Below are 16,050 nucleotides of genomic sequence, written 5' to 3' on the forward strand. Positions count from 1 at the left end.
GTGGATTCCCTGCTGATTTTCTGCAGGAAGCTGCATAGATTCCACGCTCATCTTTCATTTCCATGAATAGCTCTGAACTGACACCTTTCACAAGGAGTTTGTGCCAGAGAACATGGCAAAAAAAAGGGGCCTTTTCCAGCTCTGCACAGTTTCTTCCTTTGCAGAGTCAGGATCAACTCCAGCTGTACAAATCACAGCACTTCTTATCCAACCAATCTACGAAAAAACTTTCAGGGCTGATATTGAGCAGTTGGACTGCCAAAACCAAAATTGCCTGAACTATGCACTCTATTTAAAAAAAAAAAATCCAAAAAACAAACCAAGGCAAAATCTCCAACTTTGTTGTTGCTGTTTAAATTAAAGCTCCTTTTCTGTTGCGTAAACCCATCCCTGCTGGTCACAGAGAGGAAGAGAACAGCCTATTTCCTTCTAAGAAAATCAACTCAAATATGCAAATGGAGAATGTCAGAATGGTTTGGGTTGGAAGGGACACTAAAGCTCACCCAGTGCCACCCAGCCATGGGCAGGGACACCTTCCCCTGTCCCAGATTTCTCCAAGCCCTGTCCAGCCTGGCCTTGGACACTTCCAGGGGTCCAGGAGCAGCCACAGCTTCTCTGGGAATTCTATTCCAACCTCTCAGCACCCTCAAAGGGAAGAATTCCTTCCCCAAATCCTATCTAACCCTGCCCTCTGGCAGTGGGAATCCATTCCCCCTTGTCCTGTCACTCCAGGCTCCTGTAAATATTTAAATAAAGGGAGCAGACTGCCTTGAATATTTGTAACAGCTCTAAGGTAGCTCTTGCCCAAACCCGGTCTTCTCTGCAATCAGTAACTCCCAAGTCCTTTGATTATTTTGGGGGAGCTTGAGGGGCTTTTGGAGTTCAGGTGAGTTTGGTTTTATTTCTTTTTCCAGCTTCTGTGATTGATCAAGCCCTGGTCTCCACCACCAGCCCACAACCCCCCCAAAATCCCTATATCTATGCAGACACCCCACTCCTGGTGAGGATCCATAGATCCACAGGCATCTAAATCACCTCTCCACGTGTCCTGCAGGCACCATTCACCTGCCCTTGCCTGTGGTTTGCTGCTTGTCCCTCAGAACAAGGAGGGCTGCCCATCCCAGGTAGGGATGCGACATCTCTGCCTCATCCCTGCTCCCCCATTCCCTCCCCAGCAGCCCATCTCTTATACAAGCAGCATTTTCCCTTTGTTTCCCCTAAATTGCAGACTATTTTATTTTTCCAGGCTGCCTCAAGCTTGTTTTGAAGTCCCAGCCCATCCTCCAGAGCGCTCCCGGTCCCTCCCTCCTCACTATCATTTGCAGCTGGAAGAAGCAAATTCTCTATTCATGCAAGTAATTATTAAAAAAATATTTTGAGCAGCACCAGGCCTGGGACAGATCCCCAGGGAGTCCCAGGCTGTGTATCTCCTCGCTTTGCTGGCAGATCATAAATAACTGCTGTGAGCAATGTTCCCTCCTTGCAGCACTGCTTTCCTCCAGTGTCATCCGTCCCTGCCATCCTCCCTCTTCCAGCTGTGCTGGAGCTGCAGGGATGTGAGCAGGGGCTGGCTGGTGTTTCAAATATAATTTGAGCTTCAGCTTCTGGATTTGAGTCTTATAAAACCTTCCTGAAGGTGCCCATGGTGTGTTTTCCATTCCCACCCTTGGAGCCTTGGTGTTTCTAAACCCCACTGCAAATTTAGCTGTGAAAAGGCTGAGCTTTCTGTCTGAATTTAGGCTGAACTTTCTACCCTGAGACTCCTCTTTGAGGCCTTGACATCACCCCTGTGTCCTTAGGATCACAGAATTAGGGAAAACCTTGTGTTGGAAGGGACCCTAAAAGTTCATCTACTCCTGCCCCCCTGCCATGGGCAATGAACTTTCTCTGCTGAATATTTCAGCACAAATACCAGCAGGTCATGGGGATTTTTGGCACTTACATAAATCAGACTATTTCTGTGGGATCTTCATCCTGGAATTTTTCTTACTTTTATTTTTTGTTGTTGTTTTTTTTTGGGGGGGGGGTGTTTTGTGGGTTTTTTTGTTTTTCTGAGGTTTTTTTTTTCTGTGTGGGTTTAGGTGGTTTTTTGGGGTTTAGTGGTTTTGGTTTTTGGGGTGTTTTTGGTTGGTTGGTTTTGGGTTTTTTTTTGTTTGGTTTTTTTGTTGTTGTTGTTGTTGCTGTTTTTGTTTCGTTTTGATTTTTTGTTTTTTGTTTGGGGCATTATACAACATGGCTTAGTCAGGGGAGGAAAACTCACTGGATGTTTCCTGTATATGAATATTTCCAGAGTAAGATGGTTTCTTGTCTTTCACATTACCAATTTCACAGAATCCCAGAATGGTTTGGGTTGGAAATAACATTAAAGATCATCCCATTCCACCCCCTGCCATGGGCAGGGACACCTTCCACTACCCCAGGTTGCTCCAAGCCCTGTCCAGCCTGGCCTTGGGCACTTCCAAGGATCCAGGGGCAGCCACAGCTTCTCTGGATACTCCTGTTTTGATGGATCCTGTGGATTTCAGGGACCTAAAAGCCAGAGGGGGGAGAAGGGATGTAAGATTTGATCACAAAGGGGCTGTGATATTACTGCAGTTCCCATGTGTCTGCTTTGCAACTCCAGCACTTCCACAGCAGCTTTAAAATCAGGATTATCTACAGAAGAAGAAGTAATGATCTGTTCTAAGAAAACAGGTAAAGGCAGGACTGATAATGGGTGGTTTGAAAGGTGGGGGCTTCATTTTGTGCTGCATCCCTGAGCAGAAACTCCTATTTGGGGCAAAGTTTCCCCAACTCCCTGGAGACTCTCTTGAATATTAAATGCATCTCTGGGTATTTCCTGTAATTCTTGATAATTATTTCAATCAAGGTATCAATTTGTGACTTCCTGACTAATGAAAAGCTGCTTCTTGCTGCATTCTCCTTTGATATGCAAAGCTGCCTTGGAGCTGCCAGCGCCGTGCTGGGCCCGCCCTGCAGATCCACACCTGGCAGACCCAGGGGTGACAGCAGCGCCCTTCAGAGCTGCCACAGGAATCCCACCCTTAACTTGGCACACAGGAACCATTCCATCCACCTTTGCACTGTGTATTGGATGAGGGATGAAGTTTATTGCTGATTTAAGTTTATGGTTTATTTATTGGTGAAGGCTGCAGTGCTGAGCAGTGATCCAAGAGCATCTCGCCGTGTTTGGGAGAGTCTGCTCCAGTGACTGCCCCATTTTTCTGTGAGTTTATCAAAACTCTTGCTCTTTTCCAGAAGCAAAAGGAGGTAACACACTCCAAGAGCAGGTTTGGAGTATCCTGGTTTAGTGGGAGGTGTCCAGGCAGGGGATGAGCTTTAATGTGGAGGCCCTGGGGGGCATCCCCTGAGTTACACCCCATTGACTCCTTCCCCTGTTCCTATATCTGTTCCTATGTTCCTGGGCCCCTCCCTCCCATATTACCTGATTGTCCCTTATCTTTGTACTGCCCCAAGATCAGGGTCAGGCCCCTGGAGAGAGAAAGCTGGACCCTGAATGTGCCTGGGACCTGACCATCTCACCACCTGACCATCACACCTGAATTAAACATCTGTGGATATTCTGCAAAAGCCCTTTTTGCTTCTTTACCTTGAATTTTACTAGACAAGCAAGGAGATCACATTTCATTATCACAGAGAAATGCTGTTTGGAGCATCCTGGTCTGGTGGGAGGTGTCCAGGAGGGCACTGATGGGTGAGGATCCTGAACACAGCGAGGCCACGGGAAGCAGCAAGGGCTGGGAGCAGAGGATTTGGGAATTTACACACAGACTTTACAAAGAATGCCATGTTTTATACAAATCACCAATGGTTATTTACACCTGGTGGCCTCAGGACAGCCTGGGCCACTCCTCAGCTCTCCACAGGCTCTGGCTCCATCCTGAGCTTTTTGTTTCCCAGGACTTGTTCATCAAAGATCTCTCTCTCTTTTGCTCACATGTGATTCTTTAATCTACTTCTGCCTTCTCATAATCGATGCCATCCACAGCAGCAATGGCACAGATGATGGCCTCAGGTAAAAAAAGCACATCTGAGATGAATCTGATGCCATCCCCCAGGATCTGCTGCAGGTTCTTGGTGCCCATCTCCCTGTACACCTCCTTCAGCTACCCAACCACCAGGTCCAGCTGCTCCTCATCCTCCAAATAAGTCTCCACACAGGTTTATGTACCAGCTGGAATTTCTTCAGCCAGCAGGATTGTTTCCTGTTGGGGTGTTGTGAGGGTCCCCAGGACAAGGTGAGAGATGAGAATCTGACTCCAAGTTCTTAGAAGGCTGATTTATTCTATTATGACGTTATATTAAAAAATTTATATACTAAAGCTATACTAAAGAAAGAGAAAGGAGACATCAGAAGGCTAGACAAGAATGATACTGAAAACCTGTGACTGACCAGAGTCCTGACACAGCTGGACTGGGATTGGTCATTAAGTAAAAACAATTCATATGGAACCAATCAAAGATGCACCTGTTGGTGTCTGACAGACTCAGAGAGCCCCACACAGCTGGACTGGGATTGGTCATTAATTAAAAACAATTCAGATGGAACCAATCAAAGATGCATCTGTTGGTAAAGCAACCTCCAGACTACATTCCAAGAAATCAGATAATTATTGTTTGCATTTCTTTTCTGAGGCTTCTCAGCTTCTCAGGAGAAAAATCCTAGTGAAGGGATTTTCCATAAAACATCATGGTGACAGTTTCCCACTTTTCAAGATCCCCAGGAGATTCTCTTCAGCCCCTTTGGTCTTCACCATGAACTCCACCAGCTTCTTGTTCTCCCTGTCCCTGGCAGCTCTGGTCCTCTCAGGGAGGAGTTTCCTCAGGGGTTTCTGTCTCTGTAGGACATAAAATAACACAGCGTGGACACGCAGCTTTCTGATGGTAAAAAGAGCACTTTTAATTTCTGACTCTAGCATTTACAGATTTCCAGAAGTGACAGTGGACTGGAGGGTGACAGTGCCACCTCTCCAATGACACTGGACAAACCAACAGTTCATCAAATTTCTGCTCCTCCAGAAAAGAATGTAAAACTATGAGTTACTTATATAAAGCAGGTGAGAAAGCTCGTTACAAGAATGTAAACATCAGAAGGCTTAGAAAAACTTAAAAAATCAGGGCAACAGGTGTCTGAGGAAGACTGTCCAGCCCCTTCCTCCCCTGTGTTTGGGAATGCCATCTGCAGCACACTCTGGAATCCCTCTTTCCTCACTGGGTAGCTGATGGCAGCAGCAAAATACTCCAGGAAGGAGCAAGTGAAAGAATGACAGCCCACTGGGATCTGACAGTCCAGGATCAGCTGGAGGCACCACTGGATTTCCCTGGAATAGTTCCCATGGCTCCTTCAATGAGCTCCTGCTTCTCCCCACAGTCAGAGTGCTTCAGGCTCTTTAGGGACACTGAGGAACCTTTTTCCTTCTCATTTATGGTGCCATCTATGAAGAGTCTTCTGGCGCTTCCTCTTCTTCACTGCTTTCACCACTCTGGCCAGTGTGGATACCACCACAGCTTGCACCACGCCAGCATCCCTTCCTCGAGGAATTTGGGTTCTCAGTGGGACAGAACACTTGGGAAATTTTCCTCCTCTTTGGTGAAATTTTAAGGTTCCCTCCAACCCAAACCACAGAACTCCATGATCTTTATAATTTGATCATAATCTCACATTCACTGATCTCATCGCCTTCAGGATTTGCTGTCCCTGGTTCATAAGGTTTTGTTTTGTCTCCCTGCTCTGTGCACAGAGCTCACCATGCCCTAATATGAAGCCCAGGCTCACACATTAAAGCAGCACAGACTCAGAAAAATATAAAAGCTGAAACCTGAGGCATCAACAGGACGAGGGGGAATGGCTTCAAACTGAGAGAGAATAGGTTTAGATTGGGTATTAAGAATAAAGTCTTGGCTGTGAGGGTGGTGAGGCCCTGGAAAAAGTTTCCTGGAGAAGCTGTGGCTGCCCCTGGATCCCTGGAAGTGTCCAAGGTGTAAAGCAGCTGCCCCATCCCAGTGGTCATTTAATTGTTCTTTCTTCTTCTCCATCACCACCACGCTCCCCTTGGAGATCAGGGCTGCAGAGTTATTGAAACGAGAGCACATCAAGGTTTCCTGCAGCAGCAAAGTGATGCCCTGAGCATTGGATGTGTGCAGGGAAGGCTGAGAAATAACAATTTCTTGTCTCTTTTTAGCTGCCACCTTGAGCACTCCTTGGCCACACGCTGAGCCAGTGATTTCTGGGGGCAGTCCAAGATCTCAGCTCGTGGTGCCAGTCCCAGCCTTGGCATAGCACGAGAGTTGCTCAAATCTTTTTTTCTCCAGATGCTTTACTTTATCTATTCCTATATCAAAGCTTATTTGAAATTTCTTCTCAGCTTTGTCCGTTTTTTAAGAGCCTTTTGGAGTTTCTTGCCCTCAGCGTGGCACTTGATGCCCTCAGAAGGTCTCTCCTGCAGAAATGGAGATGTGGGGCTGCTCTTGCTCCTGCAGGTTGTGGGTGAGGATGTTGAAAAACCCCAAACTCAATCTCTGCTGTACCACACCCTGGACTCATTTCCATCCCAAGAAATGACTGTTGAAACCTCTTGCTTTCTGTCTTTTTCACCAGTTTTCAAGCAACAAAAGGATCTTTCCTCCAGTCATGTGGCAACATCGTTTCTTTAATTCTACGGTGAAGGGCTTTAAAAACAGAATAAAATAAGTAAAATCCTATTATTTTCCCACCTAGATAATAGAATCTCCATGTGCTTTATCAGGAAAAGGTTTGATTTTACTAAATTTACTTTTGTCCAGTGCCCTGAATATCACAGGGGTTAAATTGTTCGTGCAGCAAAGCAGTAGCCAATAATGGCTGGAGAAAGGCCTGGTGGGAGAATAAAAATATTTAATTCCCCAAAATGTTGAAACTGCCAAGTCAAGTTGTTAATAGAGATTGTTCCTCCAACACAACAGCAGTGAGGACAACTTGGCTTGGGCTGCTTGGCTTGGCTCAGCTCGGTGCATGCCGAGCACAGACCTTGGTTGTAAAACCTGCTCTTAAATAACTCTCAAATCAACCCTTTTCCACCCAAAAGGAAGACCTGGCAATGCTCTGCTGTAACTCATCCAAAGGGATGAGCAGAGCCAGGTCCAAAAGCAGGGTCATGGCAGCTGCTCCGTGATCTCCTCATCTGTAACACATTTAGGTGACCCACCTGTCCCTGGATCCCTGGAAGCACCCAAGGCCAGGCTGGACAGGGCTTGGACCAACCTGGGACAGTGGAATGTGTCCCTGCCATGGCAAGGGGTGTAAATGAATGATCTTCAAGGTTCCTTCCAGCCCAAACCATTCTAGAATTCCATGAGAACATCCCCCAAGGCCCCAGTTGTAATGAGTCTCGCCGCTAACGATGTCTGCCAACATCAGCACAGCTGGGGATGCGCAGACGCTGAAGCCACGCTGAGCCAGGCAGCGTGCACAGACACAGCACAGCCTCACCTGGCTCCAGCTCTGCTAGCCAAGCAGTACTTCTCAAAGTCCAACAGCTGGGCAGATGTTTGGGCTGTGGTGGATGCAGCTGCAGTGTGGGGCACTGTCAGGATCCAGGACATCCCTCTGGCTGTCCCGAGCAGCCAGGACCCCTGCCAGGGGGCTCAGAGACCCTGGCACAGAGCCCAAGATGCCCCTGTGGTTTTGATTATGACCCATGGAGCAAGTTACCAGCCTTAGATGAAGATCTGCAAGCCATGACAAATTAAGTAGAATGATAGTGAATTTATCACGGGGTGAAAAAAGTAGATTTTGGGGTTTTTAGAATGGGGATTCAGGGGGCAAAATGGAGGAATCTGGGCATGTCCAGCCTTTCTCCTTCTTCTTCTTGGCCTCCATCTTCTGCTGTGATGTTGGCACTTTTAAATTGGTTTAGAGTAGAAGCTCACTGTCTAACATAGGTGATAGGTATTGGGAAGTAATTGTAAACATTGTACACGTAGTTTTTAGTATAAAAAGATAACCCGGGGGCAGGCAGAGTGCCTCTGACTGTCTTCCTGAGCAGACCTCGGCAGGGCAGGAGAAAGAATTTTATAGATAAGATACAATAAACAGCCTTGAGACTGAGAAATGAAGAGCTCTGACTCCTTCTTCAAGCACCGGGCTGGGTAAAGAGACTTTCTAACACATCTCGGGGTCACTCTGAGAAGCTAAAGATCCCAACAGGCCAGGAGCCTGCCCCAGTGTGGGCTCCCCACGGGGTCACAGGGTGCTTTGAGCATCCCCCAGCTCCAGCATGGGCTCCTCCATGTCCTGCAGGTGGATCCATGGGCTGCAGGGGCGCTCCACGGGCTGCACCATGGAATTTTAGGGGAATCACAGCTCCAGCACCTGCAGCAGCTCCTGCCCCTCCTCCTGGGGGTCTGCAGGGCTGTTCCTCTCACATATCCTGACTCCTCTTGATGCCTTGTGCAGGCTGGCCTAGAACAGAGGCTGGACAGAGTTAAAGAATAAAGCAGGGATTTATTGAAAGGCCTCCATGGATGCACCTTGGGCAGCACAAGAGCCCAGCCAGGGCTGCACCCAAGATGAACCAAAATGGCCCCAAAATGCACGAGCGCTCCCGGGGTCTCTCCCTGGGATCAGTTCTGCTCCATTTGCACCTTGCAGTTCATTGTCCCATTCCAGCTTTAGCCCCTGCAGTCCCACCCTGCTTGTTTTTCTCTCTCCAGCCCACGGTGTTTGTGCTCTTGGGCTGAGATTTGGATCATTTGTCCTTGGTGCCCAGCTGGAGCAGGAATTGTTTTGTCTCCCTGCTCTGTGCGCAGAGCTCACCATGCCCTGATGTGAAGCTCAGACCCACACACTAAAGCAGCACAGAATCTGAAAAATATAGAAGTTAAACCTGAGGCCTCACTCTCTCTGTCTCCAGCTGCAGGGTTTTTTCCCACTTCCTAAATCTGTTTTCCCCAGAGGTGCTGCTCCCATCTCTGATGGGTTCAGCTTTGGCCAGGCTGGGTCATTCCTGGAGCTGGCTGGAATTGGCTCCTGCTGGACACGAAGGAAACTTCCAGCAGCTTCTCACAGAAGCCACCCCTGTAGCCCCCCACTACCAAAACCTGGTCACCAAACCAAATTCACTCATCCCAGCATTTTTTCATTAATTCTTAGATCTTCTCATTGCTGTGCGCTAACTCAAAGGTTAAAACTTCCTAACATTGGTGTTACCAAACATCAAATTAAACCTGGTGATTACAAAATTGGTAGGAAAAAAGGCCTATAACACCTCTGTGAATTAAAACCTGGCTGCTGCCGGATCCAGAAGATACCCGTGGGTGGATAAATTCTTGGGTGCATGAAAAATACAGAAAAATACAAATTCACTGGGGTTTCTATGAGTCAGGGTCATACCTCCAGTGTGGATTCCCCTCCCTGCCTCAGCCAAGCAGAGGTAAAAGTTATTCGTGGTGGAAATACCACCTGCCACGGGGTAGAGAGGCTTTTGCAGCTTTGGGAGGTGGTGGTTCCATCCCAGGCAGCGGATTCTGGGTCAGCCAGGGCCGGGATTTGCAGCAGTGGATGGATGGGCTTGGCACAGGCATCGTGCTTGAGAGTGGAGTAACAACGTCTTCCCTGCTTGGATCACAGCCCTTCCACGGCCCAGGGCAGGATAAACACCAGCACAGCCACTGCTGGAAGGGGAACAGCTCAGGGGGCTTCACCCACCTCCCCACCCAACCCTCCTGAACCTGCTCCCCACCCCACGATGGGAGGGTTTCACCTGGACCCAGCCAGCCCTGCCTGGATCATCACTTTTCTTTTTAAATGTTTTTTTTTTTGTTTTTTTGGTTTTTTGTTGTTTTGTTTTGTTTTGTTTTGTTTTTGGTTATGGGTGTTTGGTTTTGGTTTGGTTTGGTTTGGTTCTTTTTTTTTGGTTTTTGCTTTTTTTGCTTCCCCCCTCCCCGGTTTGGAGGCAGAAGTGAGAACTCTGAGAGGGAAAAAAAAAAACCAAGGAAAAAAGAAGAGAAGAATTGGGGTCAACACGAGCAGCAGTATTTCAGTCGTCCTTTGAGAGCTTGTCTATACTCACTGTGGGTGTTCTCCTTGCAAGCACTGAGCAGGAGATGTTTTCCCTTAGTAGGGCAGGATCCTGTGCTCGGCCCTCCTCGCCTGGCCATAAAAGGGCAGCGTTTTCTGCAGGACCCCCGAATCCTCCGAGGGCTGACGGGTTTTTGGGAAGGGGCCTGCCCCAGCACTGCTTGCTTTGGACCTCGCAGCCCTCGTGTTAGTGCTATTTTGGCTCCTTCTTTTCTTGTGCCTTTTGTTTTGTCTCCCTCCTCCTCCTGCTCCTCTCAGGAGGTTGGAGGGAGAGAGGCCAGACAGCCTCCAGGAATGTTCTTGCTTCCCCTATTTTTTATTCTTTCTTTCTCCCTCCCTTGGCCTGATTTGATCCCTTCTTTTCCATGATCCTGCTCAGAAAACCAGCTGCTGAATGAAAACCTCTGGCCTATGTCCCTAACCACGTCCCCAGCCTCCATCCTGTGTCCCAAGGGAATCTGGAGGGCTCTTCCCTCCTGCTCTGTCCGAGCCCTGACCCTCTCAGGAAGGGGGGACACCACAGAACCTCATCTCACCATCTCCTGGAGCACCCCTCCACAGGAATTCCAGCCTAGAGGAGATGCTCAGCAGAGCACAGCTGTAAAACCAGGGGATCCAAGGCAGGCAGAGCCGTGGTTCCACCTTGGAATTCATCATTCCAGGTCCACCTGGGTCTTCACAGAATCATTTAGGTTGGAAAAGACCCTCGAGGTCACCAAATCTGACCTTTAACTACCAGGCACTGCCACATCCACCACCAAACTCTGTCCCCCAGTGCCCCATCTGCACAAACACCTCCAGGTTCTTCTGTGGTTCCTCACAAACCCAAAGCTCCCTGAGCTCTTACAGGGTCTCAGCTTTCTTCTCATCCCTTGTCCTTGATGACCCTTCCTTTGGGGAAGTCTGAAACAATGGAAATGCAAATGGAAATACCAGTTGTCAATTAGACCAAGAAAATAGAAACCTCTCCTGGTTGCCCTAAACATTTTCCTCTGTGTTGTTGTGGCTGATCTTTCATTGAAGACCCTCTGTGACCTTGCAGTTGCCCTCTCATGGCCTGAGGAGAGAAAGGAAGAGTTAAAGCTATGGGAGATGTCCCTTTTGTGGCCACCACACTGCTGGGAAGTCCCAGGGAGGAGGCCCAACTCTTCTGTGTCAACAAGAAACCCCTTGTTGCCTGTTTCTCCAGAACTTTGCCCTCCTGGAGAACCTGTTCCCTAACAGCAACTGGGCTGAACTCTGGACCCTCAGATCCCTCTGTGGACCCTGTTAACCTTCCCTTCATCATTTTTCACAGTCAGCGATGCTGTGCAAGCTATGCCAGAGCCATTTCCCAGCCCACAGCCTCCCAGGAAGGCTCCAGAACCTGCAGAACTTTGTGTGAAGGCACCAAGAGCTTGGAGTTACCTTCAGCCAGCAATCCCAGCAGCTGAAGAAGCTCCAATGAAGGATCAGTCACCCACATGCCCCAGGAACCAACAGCACAAAGCCCCCAAGCCAGGCTGGGTGGGATCTCACTCCACTGGGATTTGTGGGGACCTTCAGGAGGTTCTTTCAGCCAACCCCACGTAGCCCCTGGGTGGCTGTGGCCAAGAAACCACCTTGGTTTTGTCTCTCAGGAAGGTTGCTGTGGTCACTGTGCTTAAAGAAAGGGTTTCACACCTTGCTTGTGCCCCTTCCAAGGTTTTTTCCCCTTGTCTTGGTGGCCCCTGCAGGAACAGCTTCTCCCTCATCAGGAAGTAAAAACTGCACCTGGCAAGGACCAGGTCTCCATGTGAGAGGTGGGCTCAGCTTCTTCCAAAAACCTCTTGGTGAGCCCCTCAGAGAGTCATCAGGGCTTTGGCCACCCCTGCAGACCTTCATATTCCAGATCTATGAGGCCTCCAAGTTCTGGAGCTCCCTGGTCCTCTGTGCCACATCCATGAAAAGGCCACAGGGATTTGGGCCCTGGGGCAGAGCTTAAATCCCTGTCTCCCACCTCCAGTCTCATCTCACCCTCACCCCCAGCACTGGCTGCATTTCCAGGAGCTTATGTAGCTTTTTGGAAAGGTTTCCAGGGTAGGAGAGATGTCAGACAGGCCAAACACTCATCTCACAAAAACCTTTCTGACAGGGACGATGTTCTGGTGGCACTGGCCAGGAATTTTTTCCTGTGGAGCAGTGTGCAGGGTTGAGAATGAGAAAGAGCATTAAAAAAATACTAAAAAATGTAAAAAGCTCTGCAATGAAGCCAGCACAGGCAGGACGTGGCCACGGGGACGTTATGCAAAGAGCTGCTCACATCTGGAAGGAGTTACTGAGCACAGCAACCAGGGCTGAGTCTAAACAAGTGCAGGACGTTACCACATGGATGTCTGAGCTGGGAGTGGCTGGGGGAGCCAGAGGAGCTGGGAAGGTGGGATGAAAATCCCCAAGGTGGGACGAAAATCCCCAAGGCTCTGGGGATGCCCCCATAGCCCTTCAGAGCCACTGTGCTGCTCTGTTTTTAGGGTGATGTGGATCCATGTGTTTTTTGGATGATGTCTGAAGGAGGGTTGGGGGCAGGAATGGGTTTTGGAGGTGGTCACCATCCCAATGACCCAATGGAATTTTTGGGGTGTTCTCCCACTGTTGGGACAAAATGGGGATCCCCCACCTGGATGTGTTAAAGGCAGGTTTGGTCCTTGGGAGCATCCTCTTCATCCTGCTGTGGTTGGGGAAACTGAGGCACACAGCTCTTTATCCCTCCCCAAACCCCAACAGAAAGACCCCAAGGCTTCTTGGGGACATAAAACTTCAATTTGAGGTATTGTGGAGTAACAGCAATTTACTTAAAATGGCATTTTTGAGGTGCTCTCCCACTGTTTGGAGGAAATGGGGATCCCCCACCTGGATGTGTTTAAGGCACATTTGGTCCTTGGGAGCATCCTCTGCATCCTGCTATGGCAGGGGAAACTGAGGCACACAGCTCCTTACCCCCTCCCCAAACCCAGTGAAAAGACCCCAAGGCTTTTTGGGGCATAAAACCTCCGTTTGGGTTGTAGTGGTTGGTTTATTTAAAAATGGGATTTGGGGGTGTTCTCCCATTGTTTGGAGGAAATGAGGATCCTCCACTGGGAGAGTGTTTAAGATACATTTGGTTATAGGGGGCACCTTCTGGATTCTGCTGTGGAGGGGGAAACTGAGGCACACAACCCCTGACCACCACGAAGGTCACCATCAAAGGAGCCCCTCCTGGGGCTTTTCCTGCCTGGGGCAGAGCCTGTCCTGGTGCTGGAGGTGTGGTAGCCCCATGGGATTCTGCACAGGGCCACCACAGACACCCTGGAGCTGCTCCAGCTTGGCCCCCTTGGTGCCCAGAATGAGGATTTTGGGGTACCCAGCTCCTGGCTGAGGCTGGGGGTGTTGGGATGATAAAATCCACCCCTGGCTCAGCATCAGGGAGAGAGCCAAGCAGAGCTGGGGGTGAAATAATGAAGCTTTGCTTTGTTTTGGGCAGTGTTGGGGGCTGGCTGTGTCCCACAGGTCCTGTCCCAGCCCCTGAGGGGGTTTGGGGGATCCCTCTGCTGTAAGGAAATGTTCCTTAAACAGCATCCCAGAGGGGGATCCCCATTTCCTCCGAACAGTGGGAGAACCAGAAGTCCCCTTATGGAATAATTAATGTTGCCTCATAATTCCTGATATGGGGGTTTTAAGACCCAAAAAAATATTGAGGCCTTATTGCTGGGTTTAGGGAGGGGGTGAGGGGCTGTGTGCCTCAGTTTCCCCCTCCACAGCAGGATGCAGAGGATGCTCCCAAGAGCCAAATATGCCTTAAACACTCTCCCAGTGGAGGATCCTCCTCTCCTCCAAACAGCAGGAGAACATCCCAAAATCCCATTTTTAAACAAACAAACCTTATTCCACTACAACCCAAACTGAGGTTTTCTGTCACCAAAAAAGCCTTGGGGTCTTTTTATTTGGTTTGGGGAAGGGGTGAGAGGTTATGTGCCTCAGTTTCCCCCTCCATAGCAGGATCCAAAGGATGCTCCCAAGAACCAAATATGCCTTAAAAACATCCAGGTGGGGGATCCCAATTTCCTCCAAACAGCAGAACACCAGAAAAATCACACTTTAAGTAAATCACTGTTACTCTACAATACTTCAAATTGAGGTTTTATGACCCAAAAAGCCTTGGGGTCTTTTTATTGGGTTTGGGGAAGGGGTGAGAGGTTATGTGCCTCAGTTTCCCCCTCCATAGCAGGATCCAGAGGATGCTCCCAGTTAATGCTCCAAATGTGCTTTAATGATGCCCCATCCAGATGGGGCATCCCCATTTCATCCAAACAGCAGGAAAACACCTCAAAAATCCCATTTTAAGCAAATGGATGTTTCCCCATGACACCTGAAATTGCAGTTTTATGTGCTCCAAAAATCTTCGAGTCTTTTTATTTGGTTTGGGGAGTGGGTGAGAGGTTATGTGCCTCAGTTTCCCCTGCCATCCAGGGGAGCAGGATCCAGAGGATGCTCTCTGTAACCAAATGTGCTTTAAACCCATCCAGATGGGGCATCCCCATTTCCTCCAAACACTCGGAAAACACCCTCAAATTGAGGTTTTATGACCCAAAGAGTCTTGGGGTCTTTCTTAGTTTTGGAGAGGGGTAAAGAGCTGTGTGCCTCAGTTTCCCCAACCAGAGTGGGATTCAGGGAATGCTCCCAATTAATGCTCCAAATGTGCCTTAAAGACATCCAGGTGGGGCCTCCCCCATTTCCTCCAAATGGGGAAAACACTCAAAAAAAAATCCCACTTTAATCAAGTGCACATTATTCCACAACACCTGAAACTGATGTTTTATGTCCCCAAAAAATCTTGGGGTCTTTTTATTGGGTTTGGGGAAGGCGTGAGGGGTTGTGTGCCTCAGTTTCCTCAACCAAAGTGGGATGCAAAGGATGCTCCCAAGAACCAAATGTGCCTTAAACACATCGAGGTGGGGGATCCCCATTTCCTCCAAACAGGGGGAAAACACTCCAAAAATCCCATTTGAATCAAACGCACGTTATTCCACGACACCTGAAATCGAGGTTTTATGTTCCCAAAGAACCTTGGGATATTTTTATTGGGTTTGGGGAGGGGGTGAGGGGGTTGTGTGCCTCAGTTTCCCCTGCCCAGCGGGGTCCCGGGGATGCTCCGGGGGGATGCCGCGCTGCAGAGGCGGCTGTGGCGGAGGGTTTGGGGTGCGGGCACAGGGACACAGGGGGTGTCCCCGTGGGGGTGGCGGTGGCTGCTGTCGCTTTAAAGGGGCAGCCGGATGGGCAGGATGAGGTGAAGAGGAGGAGGAGGAAAAACATAAAAATTAAATTAAGAAAAAAATAAAGAGAAAGAGGAAAAAAATATATATATAAAGCAGGGGAGAGGAAAACGATGAAAAGGGAAATATAGGGGAAAAAGAGGGACGGGGATGCAAGCAGCGCTGGCGCGGTGATTTCCTCCCCCCCTCCTCCTCCTCTTCCAAAAGGCGAAAAAAAAAGGAAAAAAAAAGCTGAATTAAGGCGGCCAAAAAAAAAAAAAAAAAAGAAAGAAAAACAGGGGGAAAAAAGCCACCAAACCAGCAACCCACCCAACCCACCAATTCCTTGTTTTTTTCATGGAGAGCACAAACCCCAGGCCAGCGGAGGAGGACCGGGACTCCTCAGCGCGGAGACCTTTGCATCAAAATGGTAGAGCCTGAACCCCCCCTCCTTTCCCCCCACCCCCCCTTCTCCCTTTTCTCCTCGCTTTTATTTCCCCCCTCTCCCTTCCCCTTCCTTCCTCCGTCGCTTCCTCGCTCTGCCGGGGCTTTGCCGACTTCCCAAAGGCCTCGAAACTTGCCCAAATCCCGGCCAGGGCGGCGGAGGTGCATGAGGGAGCGGGGGGGCTGCATGGGCGATGCTGCATCCAGGCCTGAGGGGGGAGAGCGGAGGGGGCCGTGGATTATTTTTTTTTTTTTTTTTTTTTTTTTTTTTGGGGTGGGGGG

The 16,050-nt window shown here is 49.1% G+C and overlaps 2 protein-coding genes across 2 annotated transcripts in view; one reads left to right on the forward strand and one right to left on the reverse strand.

Annotated features, from left to right (window-relative positions):
• Positions 1 to 3,968: 3,968 nt before the first annotated feature.
• Positions 3,969 to 7,602, reverse strand: LOC102043658 (PWWP domain-containing DNA repair factor 3A-like). The gene is given in 6 exon segments (XM_014309987.1): positions 3,969 to 4,186; positions 4,189 to 4,226; positions 4,720 to 4,859; positions 5,210 to 5,355; positions 5,358 to 5,485; positions 7,490 to 7,602. Coding segments are annotated over 6 exon segments (783 nt in total).
• Positions 7,603 to 15,350: 7,748 nt separating this feature from the next.
• ZBTB47 (zinc finger and BTB domain containing 47) overlaps positions 15,351 to 16,050 on the forward strand; it is a 17,314-nt gene continuing 16,614 nt past the window's right edge. Inside the window, exon 1 of the mRNA XM_031062955.1 lies at positions 15,351 to 15,754. Coding sequence (XP_030918815.1) covers positions 15,752 to 15,754 — 3 coding nt within the window. The 5' untranslated portion in view covers positions 15,351 to 15,751. The remainder of the gene's footprint in view (positions 15,755 to 16,050) is intronic.

Source organism: Geospiza fortis, unplaced genomic scaffold, assembly GCF_000277835.1.
Source record: "Geospiza fortis unplaced genomic scaffold, GeoFor_1.0 scaffold34, whole genome shotgun sequence".
In the NCBI taxonomy this organism is placed as follows: Eukaryota; Metazoa; Chordata; class Aves; order Passeriformes; family Thraupidae; genus Geospiza; species Geospiza fortis.